This window comes from Astatotilapia calliptera, chromosome 15, assembly GCF_964374335.1.
Source record: "Astatotilapia calliptera chromosome 15, fAstCal68.1, whole genome shotgun sequence".
Lineage (NCBI taxonomy): Eukaryota > Metazoa > Chordata > Actinopteri > Cichliformes > Cichlidae > Astatotilapia > Astatotilapia calliptera.
The window spans coordinates 28890409-28904630 of NC_137436.1; the positions used below are offsets into that span (position 1 = coordinate 28890409).

Sequence of the window (14222 nt, forward strand, 5' to 3'; positions counted from 1 at the left end):
AATGAATCGTTCAATACTCGAGAATCACTTTACTCAGCGGTCCCAAACCTTTTTTGCGCCACGAACCAGTTTATGCCCAACAATATTTTCACGGAACGGCCTTTAAGGTGTCACGGATAAATACAACAAAATAAAACTAGTACCGGTACCGAAAAAAGAAGATTTATTCATAACACACTTGAAAAGACCCAGGAAAACCGAGTTAACGATAAAAACAATAACAACCCTGAAAACCATACATTTCACACCTGAGCCTCAACTCTTGCGGCCCGGTACCAAACGACTCACGGACAGGTACTGGTCCGAGGCCCATAGCTGGACTGGGCATCGGGCATGCCGGGCATTTGCCTGGTGGGCCGCTGGCGATTTTTTGTTTTTATGGGCTGATCGATTTTTTTTTTTTTTTTGGAAGGGTATAAATAATGAAAGGTGTTGGATTGGCCAATTGGTCATGATCGACTCTGGGCTGGACCAATTACAGCCGAGGAGGTCGGTTGCACCCTCCCCCTTGTTTAGCAATCTTATAGATGAACTAAAGAAAATGGAGAACAAAAAAAGGAAAGGAGGTGCAGAAAAAATTAGGGCCAAAAAGAAACAAGCCCTTCAGGCAGACGCTGCCAAATGTGCAAAAATAACTGAATTGTTTGGCGGTAGCTATGGCATAGCTTCCACAGATTTAGCAACCTCAGCAAGTGGTGGAGGCCAGCAGGTGGATAAGGGAAAGGGGAGGCAAGAGGAGGAGAGACCCGAGGCGGCCGCTGGTCATAGTGGCAGAGGAACTGAACTTCAGGTAAGAAGTTATGACCTGCTGTCTATCTGTGTCAGATATAAACCAAGTTTAGGTGGAGTTTATTTTCGTTGTGCTGACTTTTTACAGTCACTTAGAATAACTGGTACTGCGTACTAGCTAGCATGACGGAGTTTATATACTGCTGGTCGGGTGCTATGAAGTTACTGATAGTAAATTTTATTTTATGCTTAAGGTTAGTTTCTCAAACTCCTCAAAATCTTAACAAATTGTGCCAATCCTTACATGTTGCACCAGGCTGATTTATCATCAAAAGTGGAGAAGTCTGTGACAGAGGAGACAGAAGAGCAGCAGAGAGAGATGGAGCAAGAGAGAGAAATAAAAGAGCAGGAGAGAGAGATGGAGAGATGACTTTATGTCATCCATGAGGGATGCATTTGACATATGTTTCACATATTATAGCCCAACAAGTTACTTATAGCAATTTAAATACGAGGAATCATTTTTTGGCAAATACCGGAAATCACTTTTTGGCACAACAGTTTTTGCAGTTAATAATACAACTGTCATGGTCCTGGGCCATGTTGGCCCAGCGTTCTTAGTTTCCTTGTATGTTTGTATTTTATTCCATGCTTCCCCTGCCCATTATGTCTAAGTTCTCCCCGTGCTCTCTCTTCCCCCTGTGTACCCTCTATGTATTTATGAGCCCTCGTCCCCTTTCGTGTTTATTCCATGTCTCCCCTGCCTGTTACGTTGGGGTTCTACTCGTGCTCTCTCTCCTCCTGTACTTCCTGTTTCACCTCTCCCGTCAGTGTTCAGTTCACCCCGCCCTGTCTCGTTATGATTATCAGTGTCACCTGTGTTCCCCGTGTGTTCCCACTTCCCTCGTTAACCCTCTGTGTATTTCTGTCTGCGTCTCCCTCTGTTCAGTGTGACGTCGTCCCTCATGCTGCGTGGATTTCCCTGTGTATCTCCCTCCGAGTGTTAGTTTACTTTTCCCAGTTTAGTTTTGTATTTCCTATGTTCTGCCATTCCAGCATTAAAGCTGTGATTTTGAGTTCATCCCCGTGTCTGTGAGTTTTGCGTTTGGGTCCTCCTCCTGCCTGCCACACAGCCGAGCCGTGACAGTACGACGTCACCAGATATGGACCCAGCAGCACTCAACCCACCAGAAGAACTGCGTCTGGACATTATCTACTCCGTGGAAAGACTCCTGCATCTGTGGCTCGAACGTGAGGGGAAGGAATTTCGCCGTGCTGTGGAAACCAAACTACAGCGTTTAATCTCTGGTCTTCCCTGGCTACTCAGTGCGCTCCACCCACTCGAACAGGATTTAATCCGCAACGAGCTCCACCTTCATCCCCCAGCTGCTACTACCCACCTGCCTGAAGGCCCGGATGTGGAGCCGCTCGGCCCGTCAGAGCCATCATCAAAAAGGAAACGGCATTCACGCCGCCGACGCGCCACCCCACAGCCGGACATTCGGCCTTCTAATTCACCTGCTGTGCTACCAGAAGCTCCGTCGGCTCCCTCGCTGCTGCTTCCAGCTCGGTCAGTTCCCTCGCAGCCCTTCACAGCTCAGTCAGCTCCCTCGCAGCCCTTCACAGCTCAGTTAGCTCCCTCGCAGCCCTTCACAGCTCAGTTAGCTCCCTCGCAGCCACCCTCAGCTCAGTTAGCTCCCTCGCAGCCACCCTCAGCTCAGTTAGCTCCCTCGCAGCCACCCTCAGCTCAGTTAGCTCCCTCGCAGCCACCCTCAGCTCAGTTAGCTCCCTCGCAGCCACCCTCAGCTCAGTCTCCAGTGTCCCCCTCAGTTCAGTCTCCAGTGTCCCCCTCAGTTCAGTCTCCAGTGTCCCCCTCAGTTCAGTCTCCAGTGTCCCCCTCAGTTCAGTCTCCAGTGTCCCCCTCAGTTCAGTCTCCTGTGTCCCCCTCAGTTCAGTCTCCTGTGTCCCCCTCAGTTCAGTCTCCTGTGTCCCCGCTAGCTCAGCCATTAACTCCACCACACGCTCCATTTTCACCTCTACCATCGCTTCAGTCATCAGTTCGGTCTGCCACTCAGTCGCCCTTAGTTCCGTCATCCACACTACCACCTGTTTCTCTTTCACCACAACCGTCGCTACACCCAGCCACTCAGGCTGCTACTCAGTCAGTCATTCAACCCATAGCCCTGCCGTTACCATACCCTGTAGCTGAGCCACTAGCCGCCCGACCCACAGCCACTTCAGCCACTCCTTCACCCGTTACACCTCCACTACAACCATCACTGCAGTCTCCAGTGTCCCCAGTGCAGTCTCCAGTGTCCCCAGTGCGGTCTCCAGTGTCCCCAGTGCGGTCTCCAGTGTCCCCAGTGCGGTCTCCAGTGTCCCCAGTGCGGTCTCCAGTGTCCCCAGTGCGGTCTCCAGTGTCCCCAGTGCAGCCTCCTTTAGCACAGTCACCCACTCAACCACCAGCACCACAACCGTCACTACCTCTAGTTCGTTCCCCTGTGAAGTCATTATCTCCACTACCTACTCCACTCTCACCACCACCGTTACTACAGACAGCAGCTCAGGTCCCCGTGTGTCCAGCAGCTCAGGTCCCCGTGTGTCCAGCAGCTCAGGTCCCCGTGTGTCCAGCAGCTCAGGTCCCCGTGTGTCCAGCAGCTCAGGTCCCACCTGAACCCTTGGCCCTGTTCCCCGTAGCAGTGCGGTTTTCTAGCCAGCTTAACGTTGAGCCCGGGGCCCCAATTCTCTCTGGCTCTACATCAGCTCTTGCTGGAAGCTCGGATGAGCTCATCCAGGACTCCGCGGCCCCCACGCCGCCATCTACCTCGTCCGCTGGGGGTTCCAGTGAGCCCGGCCAGCACCTCCCTGTCTCCGCTGGAGGGTCCGAGGGGCCCGTTCAGCCTCCTGTCTCCGCTGGAGGGTCCGAGGGGCCCGTTCAGCCTCCTGTCTCCGCTGGAGGGTCCGAGGGGCCCGTTCAGCCTCCTGTCTCCGCTGGAGGGTCCGAGGGGCCCGTTCAGCCTCCTGTCTCCGCTGGAGGGTCCGAGGGGCCTGTCCAGCCTCACGCCGCATCAGCTGGAGGGCCCGAGGAGCCTGTCCAGCCGCCATCTGCGACCGCTTCTGCTACGCCTGGGCCAGCCTCTACCTGTGCTTCTGCAGCTCCGCCTGGCCCGGCCTCAGCCTCTGCAACCCCGCCTGGCCCGGCCTCAGCCTCTGCAACCCCGCCTGGCCCGGCCTCAGCCTCTGCAGCTCCGCCTGGCCCGGCCTCAGCCTCTGCAGCTCCGCCTGGCCCGGCCTCAGCCTCTGCAGCTCCGCCTGGCCCGGCCTCAGCCTCTGCAACCTCGCCTGGCCCGGCCTCAGCCTCTGCAACCTCGCCTGGCCCGGCCTCAGCCTCTGCAACCTCGCCTGGCCCGGCCTCAGCCTCTGCAACCTCGCCTGGCCCGGCCTCAGCCTCTGCAACCTCGCCTGGTCCGGCCTCCGAGTCTTCGTCCTCGTCTGGTCCGGCCTCCGAGTCTTCGTCCTCGTCTGCTGCGGCCTCCGAGTCTTCGTCTGCTGCAGCCTCCTCAGCTGCTTCGTCTGGTCCAGCCTCCTCATCAGCTGCTTCGTCTGGTCCAGCCTCCTCATCAGCTGCTTCGTCTGGTCCAGCCTCCTCATCAGCTGCTTCGTCTGGTCCAGCCTCCTCATCAGCTGCTTCGTCTGGTCCAGCTTCCGCCTTGTCTGGTCCTGTGCCCACCAGGCCATGGCCAGCACGCCTGAGACTGGAGGGCCGCCGCTGCCTTCCGCGCGGTCGGCCCCCTGAACTGCTCCGTCGTCTCCTTCGCCGCCGCCGCTGCCTTGCGCACGGCCGGCCTCCTGTACTGTTTCCGCGTCGCCGCCGTTGCCTTGCGCACGGCCGGCCTCCTGTACTGTTTCCGCGTCGCCGCCGTTGCCTTGCGCACGGTCGGCCTCCTGAACTGTTTCCGCGTCGCCGCCGTTGCCTTGCGCACGGTCGGCCCCCTGAACTGGTTCCGCGTCTCCGCCGTTGCCTTCCGCACGGTCGGCCCCCTGAACTGGTTCCACGTCTCCGCCGTTGCCTTCCGCATGGTCGGCCCCCTGAACTGCTCTGTGTTTGGGTTGTTTTCTTGGGCTCCGGTGTTTGCTGTGCTCCTCTTTTGTTTTCTGTTCCGGGCCCTCCGTCCTGGGCCCCCGCCGCCCGCCCTGGGTTGTTTTCTGTTTGGTTTTGTTTTTCTGTGTTTGGGCTGTCTGGAGCCAGCCCTTGAGGGGGGGGTACTGTCATGGTCCTGGGCCATGTTGGCCCAGCGTTCTTAGTTTCCTTGTATGTTTGTATTTTATTCCATGCTTCCCCTGCCCATTATGTCTAAGTTCTCCCCGTGCTCTCTCTTCCCCCTGTGTACCCTCTATGTATTTATGAGCCCTCGTCCCCTTTCGTGTTTATTCCATGTCTCCCCTGCCTGTTACGTTGGGGTTCTACTCGTGCTCTCTCTCCTCCTGTACTTCCTGTTTCACCTCTCCCGTCAGTGTTCAGTTCACCCCGCCCTGTCTCGTTATGATTATCAGTGTCACCTGTGTTCCCCGTGTGTTCCCACTTCCCTCGTTAACCCTCTGTGTATTTCTGTCTGCGTCTCCCTCTGTTCAGTGTGACGTCGTCCCTCATGCTGCGTGGATTTCCCTGTGTCTCTCCCTCCGAGTGTTAGTTTACTTTTCCCAGTTTAGTTTTGTATTTCCTATGTTCTGCCATTCCAGCATTAAAGCTGTGATTTTGAGTTCATCCCCGTGTCTGTGAGTTTTGCGTTTGGGTCCTCCTCCTGCCTGCCACACAGCCGAGCCGTGACAACAACAGCTTCTTGGCATTTTTTGTGTTTCTTTTTATCGCTGTGTAACTGAGTTCAATTGAAAGCCTGCATGCGCTAGTACCTCTTGCCACAAGTTCCCAGAATCCTTTGCGGTTTTACCCCTGAATGACGTCACATTTTTGGTGGGCCGGTCTTTAGTCAAAATGCCCGGGCCGATTTTTTTGTCCCTGTCACTACCCGATCCGTACCGGAAACCCGATCGGTACCCCGCATGCGCGAAAGGTTTCTACTTCCAGTCGTAGTGTTTTACGATAGTTACAGGTCAGAGTATCTGTTAAGATGTTAAGAATAACAAATCGGGTCTACCCGATCCGTACTGCGCATGTGCAGATGTTTTCTTCTTCTTCTGTTCGTTTAATGGCAGTGTACTCCCCAGTGTACGAGGATACCGCCACCTGCTGACCGAGCGAATAAACCCTATTATAAACTGAATTAGCGTCATTACAAACGTGTGTTAAATTTGATTTAGCGATAGTCGAGTGTCTTTATGCTTGTCTGTGAGGAGAGGATTGTTGGAATAGTGATGATGATGTGCGCTATCACTGTCAATTGTCAGTAAACACTTCATCTGGCTGATGAATCTACACGTGAGATATTACAAAGTCTGCATTATTAACTCTGTAATTAGGCGCCATTCTTCTTATTTTACGGCGCTGTTGCTCAATCAGGGGACGCTCTCTGTTGAGGAGAAAAGCATGAATTTCTTTGTATACGGATTATCCATTGTTTAAATGTCCCGGGCAGTCGAAAAGGAGGCAGAGCTGTTGAGAAATGCTAGGAGCTAACTGGGCGCTAACCGCATCATTCAAATATATTGAATGTCGCAAAGAGAGGAAGTGACGTAAGATTTGCGCATGCGGGGTACCGATCGGGTTTCCGGTACGGATCGGGTAGTGACAGTCCCAGTCCAGCCCTGCCGAGGCCCGGGGGTTGGGCACCGCTGAGTTTACTGACTCATGAATCATGATTCACAAGCCCAACTGACTCACTGACTCATCCCTGTTGCTGTTAGCAGCAATGTATCTAGCTTATAATTAAAATTGTGGAGAAAAACACAACATCCAGTATCTTAACAAAAAAAATTCTGCTCTGAACTGGAAGAAAAAACCCTGAGTAGAAGCTCACATCAAGAAAATAGCTCCTCGGTTCACTGTAGCATCACTCTGCTAACATGCTAACAGCACATTTGAGCTACTCACCCCCTCCCTTCCTGTGCTGAATCGTAAGCATAAGCGAATCACTCAGGACTCGCTCACCCCCTCCCGCCTGTACTGAATCATAGAGCGAACGAATCACTCACTAACCCCCTCCCGTGTTGAATCGTATGGTATGACAGTGTGAATGGTGCAAATCCAATATTTTCAAATCCGATCTGGGTCACTTTCGTATGTGGTACTGAATCCGATACATATCCGATGTTTTAGAAAGCGACTGCTGTTTGAACGGTCAAGTCGCATTAAATCCATCTTTTACGTCACTGACACAAGACAGACGCCAATTATCAGCACCGGAAAAGCGCCCGATAACACATCGCGAACGCTTCCTGGCCATCCAGTGTAGATGTCAGTGAAACTGTTGGGAAGACAACGTTGGAGAAACGTGAACATTTTATTTGTACTGTATAATCTGCAGATTCTGACAGAAATCTGCAACTATCCTTTGAAGCACCGCTCCTCTAAAACAGCAATAAGGATAATTATTAGGTTATCTACATTATTATGTAAATAAGAAAATAACTTAAAGCAAAAATTGGGAAACGTAAAGTCCGAAGTCTTTATATTAAGGGCCATCAGTCAAACAATATTGTTTGCTCTGAGTCTAAACAGAGCGCGTTGTGTGTGACATCTTCTTTTGCGCATGCGGGCCGCTTTGAGCGTTCACACTAGAGAGCGTTTGCAGTCGCATTTTATTTGTAGTGTGAACAAGCAGACAAGAAAATCGGATTTGATCAAAAAATCGGAATTGAGCATTAAGACCTGCAGTGTGAACGTAGCCTTACCTCCTCCCTCCTGCACTGAAAAAAATATGTTGTTGGATTTACTTAATTCAATGGTGGACATTTGTTGCACACAGATGTTTTGCTTTGGCAGCAACTTAAACAATTGAGTTAAATTAACACGATTTATTCATGTTCAATAAACTTGTGCAATTTGTGTTGATAAAATGTGACTTAAACATGTTTTGATGAAGTAATTTGAGCTCTTGGAATATTTTAATCCTTCACAATTTTCTCACGTTATCCCAACACGATTCAATAACTTTTACCCAATACTACTTGGTCCCTTAAATACTACATGTTATCTTCAAATTACATTTTGCTATTATATTCTGGTATCAAATACACAATTTTCAAATGGAGGCCTTATAACAGATTGTATTGTTCTCTTCCAAGATGGTTGCTGGCATCCACCAGTAACCTTTCAAAACAAAATGTCTAATTTCACTGCATTGACAGTAGGTAAAGAATTAAACTGACATTACTCCTCTACTGAATCTATATAAATCAACAGTTAAATAATGTCAGTTCTTCCGTGTTCTCTGGAATCAATCACAGCACAGAAATTGGACTGTTTCTTTTGAAAAATGTTGGGAAAGAACAATACAAAACATTCTATTTAAGGCCTCTAACGTCAAGATTCAGTTAAACAACAATTATGACTAAACAATTTGAGGTAATGTTAGTTTCCATTAACATTAAATTAGGTTACTGAATTGGCAAACACCTTCCTATTAACACTACCCATTTTACCCCAATAACTAAAGAAATTAGCACTTGCAGGTCAAAACCTTTATTCAAGAGACGCAAAAATAACATTGATACAGTGACTGTCAAAAATTACAGCACTGATCATACTGTGACATCTTGGTTCAAAACAGCACACTTAGAAATATTCAACGTTCTTTACTTCAACTGAATGAAACTGAAAATACCATTTCACACGACCCATATGGGATATTTAGACTGTATAACTGTTCACGCTACATCTCTTCACTAGTAAAAGAAAGAAAAAATACAAAGAGAAATTTAAAAATGCTGCCAAACAGACAAACAGAACTTGTACAGAGCAAAAGGAAAAACAAACAACAACAAAAAACGGCTCGTCCTCATGGCAGTTGCAGAGTATATAAAAATGAACCCTGCGATCCGTTCCTGGAATTGAGCTTCAAAAATGCAGCAGAACAAGTGTGAGATTTAAATGTCCTCTCACCTAGAGCTGGTCACCTCACATGCATAACAGTGAGCTTCGTTGCAGGAGCAGTTTTGTCTTAGTTGTGAGCTTTTCTTGAGAGCTGAGTTGCATCCAACTCCATTACCACCCATTGAATCACCTCAAAAGTGTAGCAGAGTTGTGATGGGTAACTCATGTTGAAGGAATAAAAAAGGTCCAAACAGCATGGCTACTGCAAAGGTCACGTTATCCAGATCTTGAAGAACAACATCAGAAAAGTCATTGCCTGCCGCATCCTCTGGAGACAGATGTTCATTGTGGTTTTCTCAATCTGTGCAGTGGCCTCAGTCAAGTCCTGGTTAAACACAAAACATTTCTTTAAGATTCCTTTTTAAACTCATCTCTTTTGAATCTACCAGTTCTAATGTTAGAGTAATTTAAACCAATGCAAGCAACATAGTAAATAGCTATAGCCAAAGAGTGGCCTGCCATGCTGCCATTCATGGTCTAACAGAGTTTCTAAGAGAGGGTGAAAAACATAATAATTTCAAATGCTTTACATTAGTTTTTGTTAGAAAGACACCGGCCCATCAGAAATCCAGGTTATGTCACTCAGAAGATGTTAGAATTTAGACTTTCAGCCCCACAATTTGGTTAGCTGTTGGTCAGTTGGTCATTTTTTCAAACAAAAGCTAATATAAATATTGGTGGGATTTTCCTTTGTTCATTAGAATGACAAATTTAAAGTTTTTTCACACTGATGTGACCCCTAATACAGGGGTGGGGATGGGGCCTCAAGGGCCGGCGGCCGAGTTCACTACCAGGCCTCATGTGAACTTCAAATTATTAAAGAGGACTACTGGTCCTAACCAGTCCAATGAGGATCAAGTGGATAACTAAATGCATTTTTAAATGTTGCAAAGCCACAATCTACTCATAAAACACTCACCATGAACTCCTGCACCAAGATGTTGCAATTGTCTTTCACACAGATGCGGAGCACTTTGATGAGGGACTCCGAGCATTAATGTCATCCTTGACTATTATAACAAAGAAAACAGAGATTTGTGAACTTTTCAGTAGCACAGAAGAAAATGATCCCAGACAAAAACTCTTGACTTTTTAAACCAGTCAACATGCAACACCAGCATCTACAAAGCAATATCAAAAGTTCCTGTTTGACATCAACTTTATGGATATATAGTTTCCAGAACATTTATTTTTAAAAAAAGATAATTTTTTCTCAGTGGGCCAGTAAATGCATGACGAAAATTATGGCATCCTTTTAGTGGAATCATTACTCACAGGTAATAGTTGACTGTTTCAATGGATGTAGCATAAAAATCTTTTACTGACCTAATGCAATACATATACACTTTGTAGTTAAAGAATTTTAAAGTTCTTACTGTCATTATGGCAGCTACATCCTTTAGCTTTGTGCCCTGTTCCCCCGATCACTTTGCAAACACTTTCAGCAGACTGTCAGAGAAAAACTCAGCTCCGTCAGAAACCTTGACTGTAAAGGCATGGTTGGGATGCACTGGAATGCTGCATTTTATCTGAAATGACATAAAATTATTTTGAAATAACAGCAGGCACTGTGCTTGGTTAATCAGTAATGTTTTGTTGAATAAAAACTGTGTTTCCAGATCTTATGGGATTAAAAAAAATCCAAAGATGTTTGTTTCTGATTTGCAACCCAACAACCCACAAGTTACAACCTCATTTCAGTTCAAGTGTGCATTAATGCGAGTCCAGTAATCACCTTTCTGGCAATACATACAGGTATAAGATAAACCTATGGCAGATTTTGGATCTCTCAGTTGTATTAATAGGGTGAGTATGCATGCATCTAATAATTATAAAAAACCTATTATAATTAAGTTACAGAAACGAAAATAGAATATACTTTCTTACCATAACACCTTGAACCCACAATCCATCAGCTGACTCCTGGTGAAATGCAGAATAGATGTGGTCTCTCAATGTGCAGCAAAAAAAACAAAAACAAAAGGACAGCAGGTGAGGGCAGGAGGGGTAGGGATGTAAGCTAGCATAATGCCGCTGATGATATTAGCTAAAGCTGTTCAATGTCCAAAATCTCACTAACACCACGGTGCAGTAAATACACAATGTAACTGAAGAGTCAGTTGACAAATCTATTCACACAGAAAACCAAATTATGTTGAGAGTGCCTCGTAATTAGGTTTAATGTGATATTACGGCTCTTGTGCCAAAGACAAATTCAAATGAAAAAGCGCCAATTCTTTGACAACAGATAAAACAGCAAATAAGCTAACGGCTCTTTTTTAGCATGTTACATGGCGACACTCTAGACGTTTAACTACATTTGGCTGAATTATGGTAAAAATGAATTCAAAAAATCAAGACATACCAAAAACGTAGAGTTGGCTGCTCGACTTGACTGAGATGGATGCCTTTTTTAAACCACGATCCAAAGCCCGCGAGATGAAATCACGCGTGGTTTCACGAGATTTAACGTTGCTATCTTATTGACTTACGTCACCTGAACATGATATGAACAATTTAATACACCCTTTCTGCATATCATGTAGTTTTTACACTATATAGTTACATTTAACTTTAAAACATGAGGCAATTGTGTTAAATGCATGCAAGATGCTTACATAAATCCAAGAGATGGCCAGTCCCTTTTTTTCAGTGTGTGCTGAATCGTAAGCGTAAGCCAATCACTCAATCACTCACCCCCTCCCTCCTGGCTCACAGCTTCTTCTTCTTTTTGGTTGGCAACCAATGTTAAGGCGCATTACCGCCCTCTGGCTCACATTTCAGTGGACATTTAGATGAGAAAATATATATTTAACATCTAAGGAAAATACTAATAAAATAAAAATAAACCAAATAAATGTTTATTAAGCAATTTTGATAGGAAATTGCTTAATTTTAGAAATGTTTTTGCTCTTTTTTTGCTCTATAAAATAGTTGTTTTTTTTATAGAATCATTCATCTTAGCAGTAGGATTTACATGAAAAGAGAAACAAATTAAGTTTGAGTGAAAATGTAAATTTTTTGCACTCTCTGGTCCACTGACTCAGTGAATCAACAATAAACAGTGACTCAAAAAACCGATTCACTTTGGTGAATGACTCATTAAAACTCGATTCAGTAAAAAGAATCAAATTTACCATCACTACTGCTCCAACGTGCTAAGGTTATGAGGCGAGTTACGGCGTGTCGCAAGTTTTGTGAGGTGCTTTCGTGATATTTAATGGATCGGATTACATTTCTTATTTCTCTCCGATATCCGACCCAGTAATTTAGGTCAGTAACGGACTGATACGTAATATCGGATTGGTCCATCTCTATTCCATACTGCAGCCATAGATGGTGTTACAGCTCTGAGTCAGCTTTGGGCCATCAGATGCACACACTGGAAAACCAGCACCTGGACGTCATGCAGGAGAGACAGCCTCATTGATGATGGACTCTGCATCCTCTACTGTATCTCTTTCTCCTTTAACACACAATTAAAATCTCTCCAAAAGAGTTTAAACTTACTGAGGAAGTCTGTAACTTGTACACATTTGTACTTTTACTTGTTTTATGAGTTTTTTTTAAGAAGAGTAAAGATATTCACATAAAGTTTTTATTCTTCTGTATTTATTCTTTTGTATCATGTACAACGTCATACTGAACTTTACAGATGTGGTGAATTGGAGAAGAAAAAAAAACGGTTAACTCATCTAGAGGAGTTCATGTTGAAAAAATGTTGTAACAAAGGCTTAATTTCAACATTCTATAACAGGATTGTCACTGCCTTTCCAGAAACATCAGCTTCTAAGTTAGAATCTTGGTGAAATTACTTAAATATCAACATTTCTGAGGATACATGGAAGTCAGTTTGTTTAAAATTACAAAAACAATCGATTAATAGCAACCTAAAGCTATTACAATACAACTGGATCCTGCAAACTTATGTAACACTGGTGAAATTGAACAATTAAAACATCAGAATTCCAGATACATGTTTTAAATGTGGAGAAGCCTGTGGGACATTTTTTGTTACTACTGCTGCATATTACTGTGAAAACAAATCTTTGTATGCTGTTGCAAAAACAATAAAAATATTGTTAAAAAAAAAAAAAGGATGCACCCAGTAAAAGGCCAGACACGCTGCCTATGGTCAATACTGTGATATAATGTGGCATTTGAAATGTTAGTTCCTTCAGCAAGTGGCAGTGGATTTTTTAATGAGCACAGTAAGTCATTTGTTAGTGTGAAGTGATACAGAAACAGCATTTAAATAAAAAAATAAACTCCTTTGATGACTTAAATCGACAACATGACAGTCTTCCTACACTGTAATAAACACACTGCAGACTAAACGAGGAGTTTAGCATTTAGTACAAAACAATGTGTCAGGGTAACTGCAAGACCAAACTTGTCACTTGAGATTCTGTGTTCCCGTTTTCCTGTTAACTGTCATCAGCAGCTTTCCTTCATCTCCTGCTCTGCTCTCCTGCTCAGGATCTCCTGCAATGGCAAATTGCAGGAGATACTGAAGGACCCGTCCCATCCTGGCAACAAACTGTTCCAACTTCTGCAATCTGGTAGAAGGTTCCGCATCTTCCGGGCAAGGACAGAGAGACTCAAGAGGAGCTTCTATCCCCAAGCCATCCGTGCCCTAAACACACACACCCGCCCGCTCACATCATCTCACATTATCTCACATCATCTATAATTGACTGAGACAGGACTCTCTTCCAGACACTAAACCAAGGAACAATGTACATTTCAAATTCCTTTAATTTTAAACATGTTTATATTGTCTATCCTGTAAAATAGTCAGATGTCTATTCATATTAATGTACAGAATTCACCTGCTTGCTGCTACTACTGCACATTCACCCAATGTATATACTATATATATATATATATATATATATATATATATATATATATATATAATGTTCTTCCTCTACAGCCCCCCCCCCCCCCCCCCCCCCCAATTTTTGCACATGTCGAGGAGTGTGTCAGGCTACATTTCACTGTGTGTTATACTTGTATAACTATGCATGTGACAAATAAAGAACCTTGAACCTTGAAAATTCCAGTAGCCTGACAATTGCCTGACATCTACTGGACAGAAATTGTCATTGCAATTCAAATATCCCGACTATCATTTTCAAAAGTGCAATTTTACAATTTATTATTATTATTATTATTATTATTATTATTATTATTATTATTATTATCTGTCCCATTTGGTTCTCTAGCAATCGGAATTTTGGTCTGAAGGCCAAGAAAAATGCCTAACTACTACTTACTACTGACATGACTGGGGGATAGGAAAAGGAGAAATCAGAATCAGAATCAGAAACTTTATTGTCATTGTCATGAGAACAACGAAATTAAGAATGGTCCCCGATCATTGCATCATCCCTAGCAATATCAAAATATAAATAAAACAATAAAATTCAATAAATAAAAT

General features: G+C 45.0%; 1 protein-coding gene and 1 long non-coding RNA gene across 4 annotated transcripts; one reads left to right on the top strand and one right to left on the bottom strand.

Annotated features, from left to right (window-relative positions):
• The first annotated feature begins 1892 nt into the window (after positions 1 to 1892).
• LOC145420304 (uncharacterized) lies at positions 1893 to 4482 on the top strand. The gene is made up of 4 exons (XM_080289390.1): positions 1893 to 2006; positions 2116 to 2299; positions 2704 to 4014; positions 4463 to 4482. Exons 1-4 carry the CDS (start codon positions 1893 to 1895, stop codon positions 4480 to 4482), a joined length of 1629 nt encoding a protein of 542 aa, XP_080145516.1.
• Positions 4483 to 8352: 3870 nt separating this feature from the next.
• Positions 8353 to 11433, bottom strand: LOC145420594 (uncharacterized). 3 transcript variants are annotated; one of them, XR_013901922.1, is made up of 5 exons: positions 11145 to 11433; positions 10667 to 10702; positions 10156 to 10308; positions 9699 to 9789; positions 8353 to 9104 (listed from the first exon to the last, which is right to left on the bottom strand). It is a non-coding gene; the product is annotated as an uncharacterized LOC145420594 (long non-coding RNA). The 3 variants fall into 3 exon arrangements; XR_013901921.1 differs by having other exon boundaries at positions 10667 to 11276; positions 11398 to 11426; XR_013901920.1 differs by having other exon boundaries at positions 10667 to 11433.
• Positions 11434 to 14222: the final 2789 nt, after the last annotated feature.

Bases quoted from the DNA above. Each gene is read 5' to 3' on its own strand.
- LOC145420304 (XM_080289390.1), top strand. From the start codon at position 1,893: ATGGACCCAGCAGCACTCAACCCACCAGAAGAACTGCGTCTGGACATT. The intron at 2,007-2,115 runs GTGGAAACCAAA...TTCATCCCCCAG, and splicing joins GGAAGGAATTTCGCCGTGCT to CTGCTACTACCCACCTGCCT. The intron at 4,015-4,462 runs GCCCGGCCTCAG...TGTGCCCACCAG, and splicing joins AGCCTCTGCAGCTCCGCCTG to GCCATGGCCAGCACGCCTGA.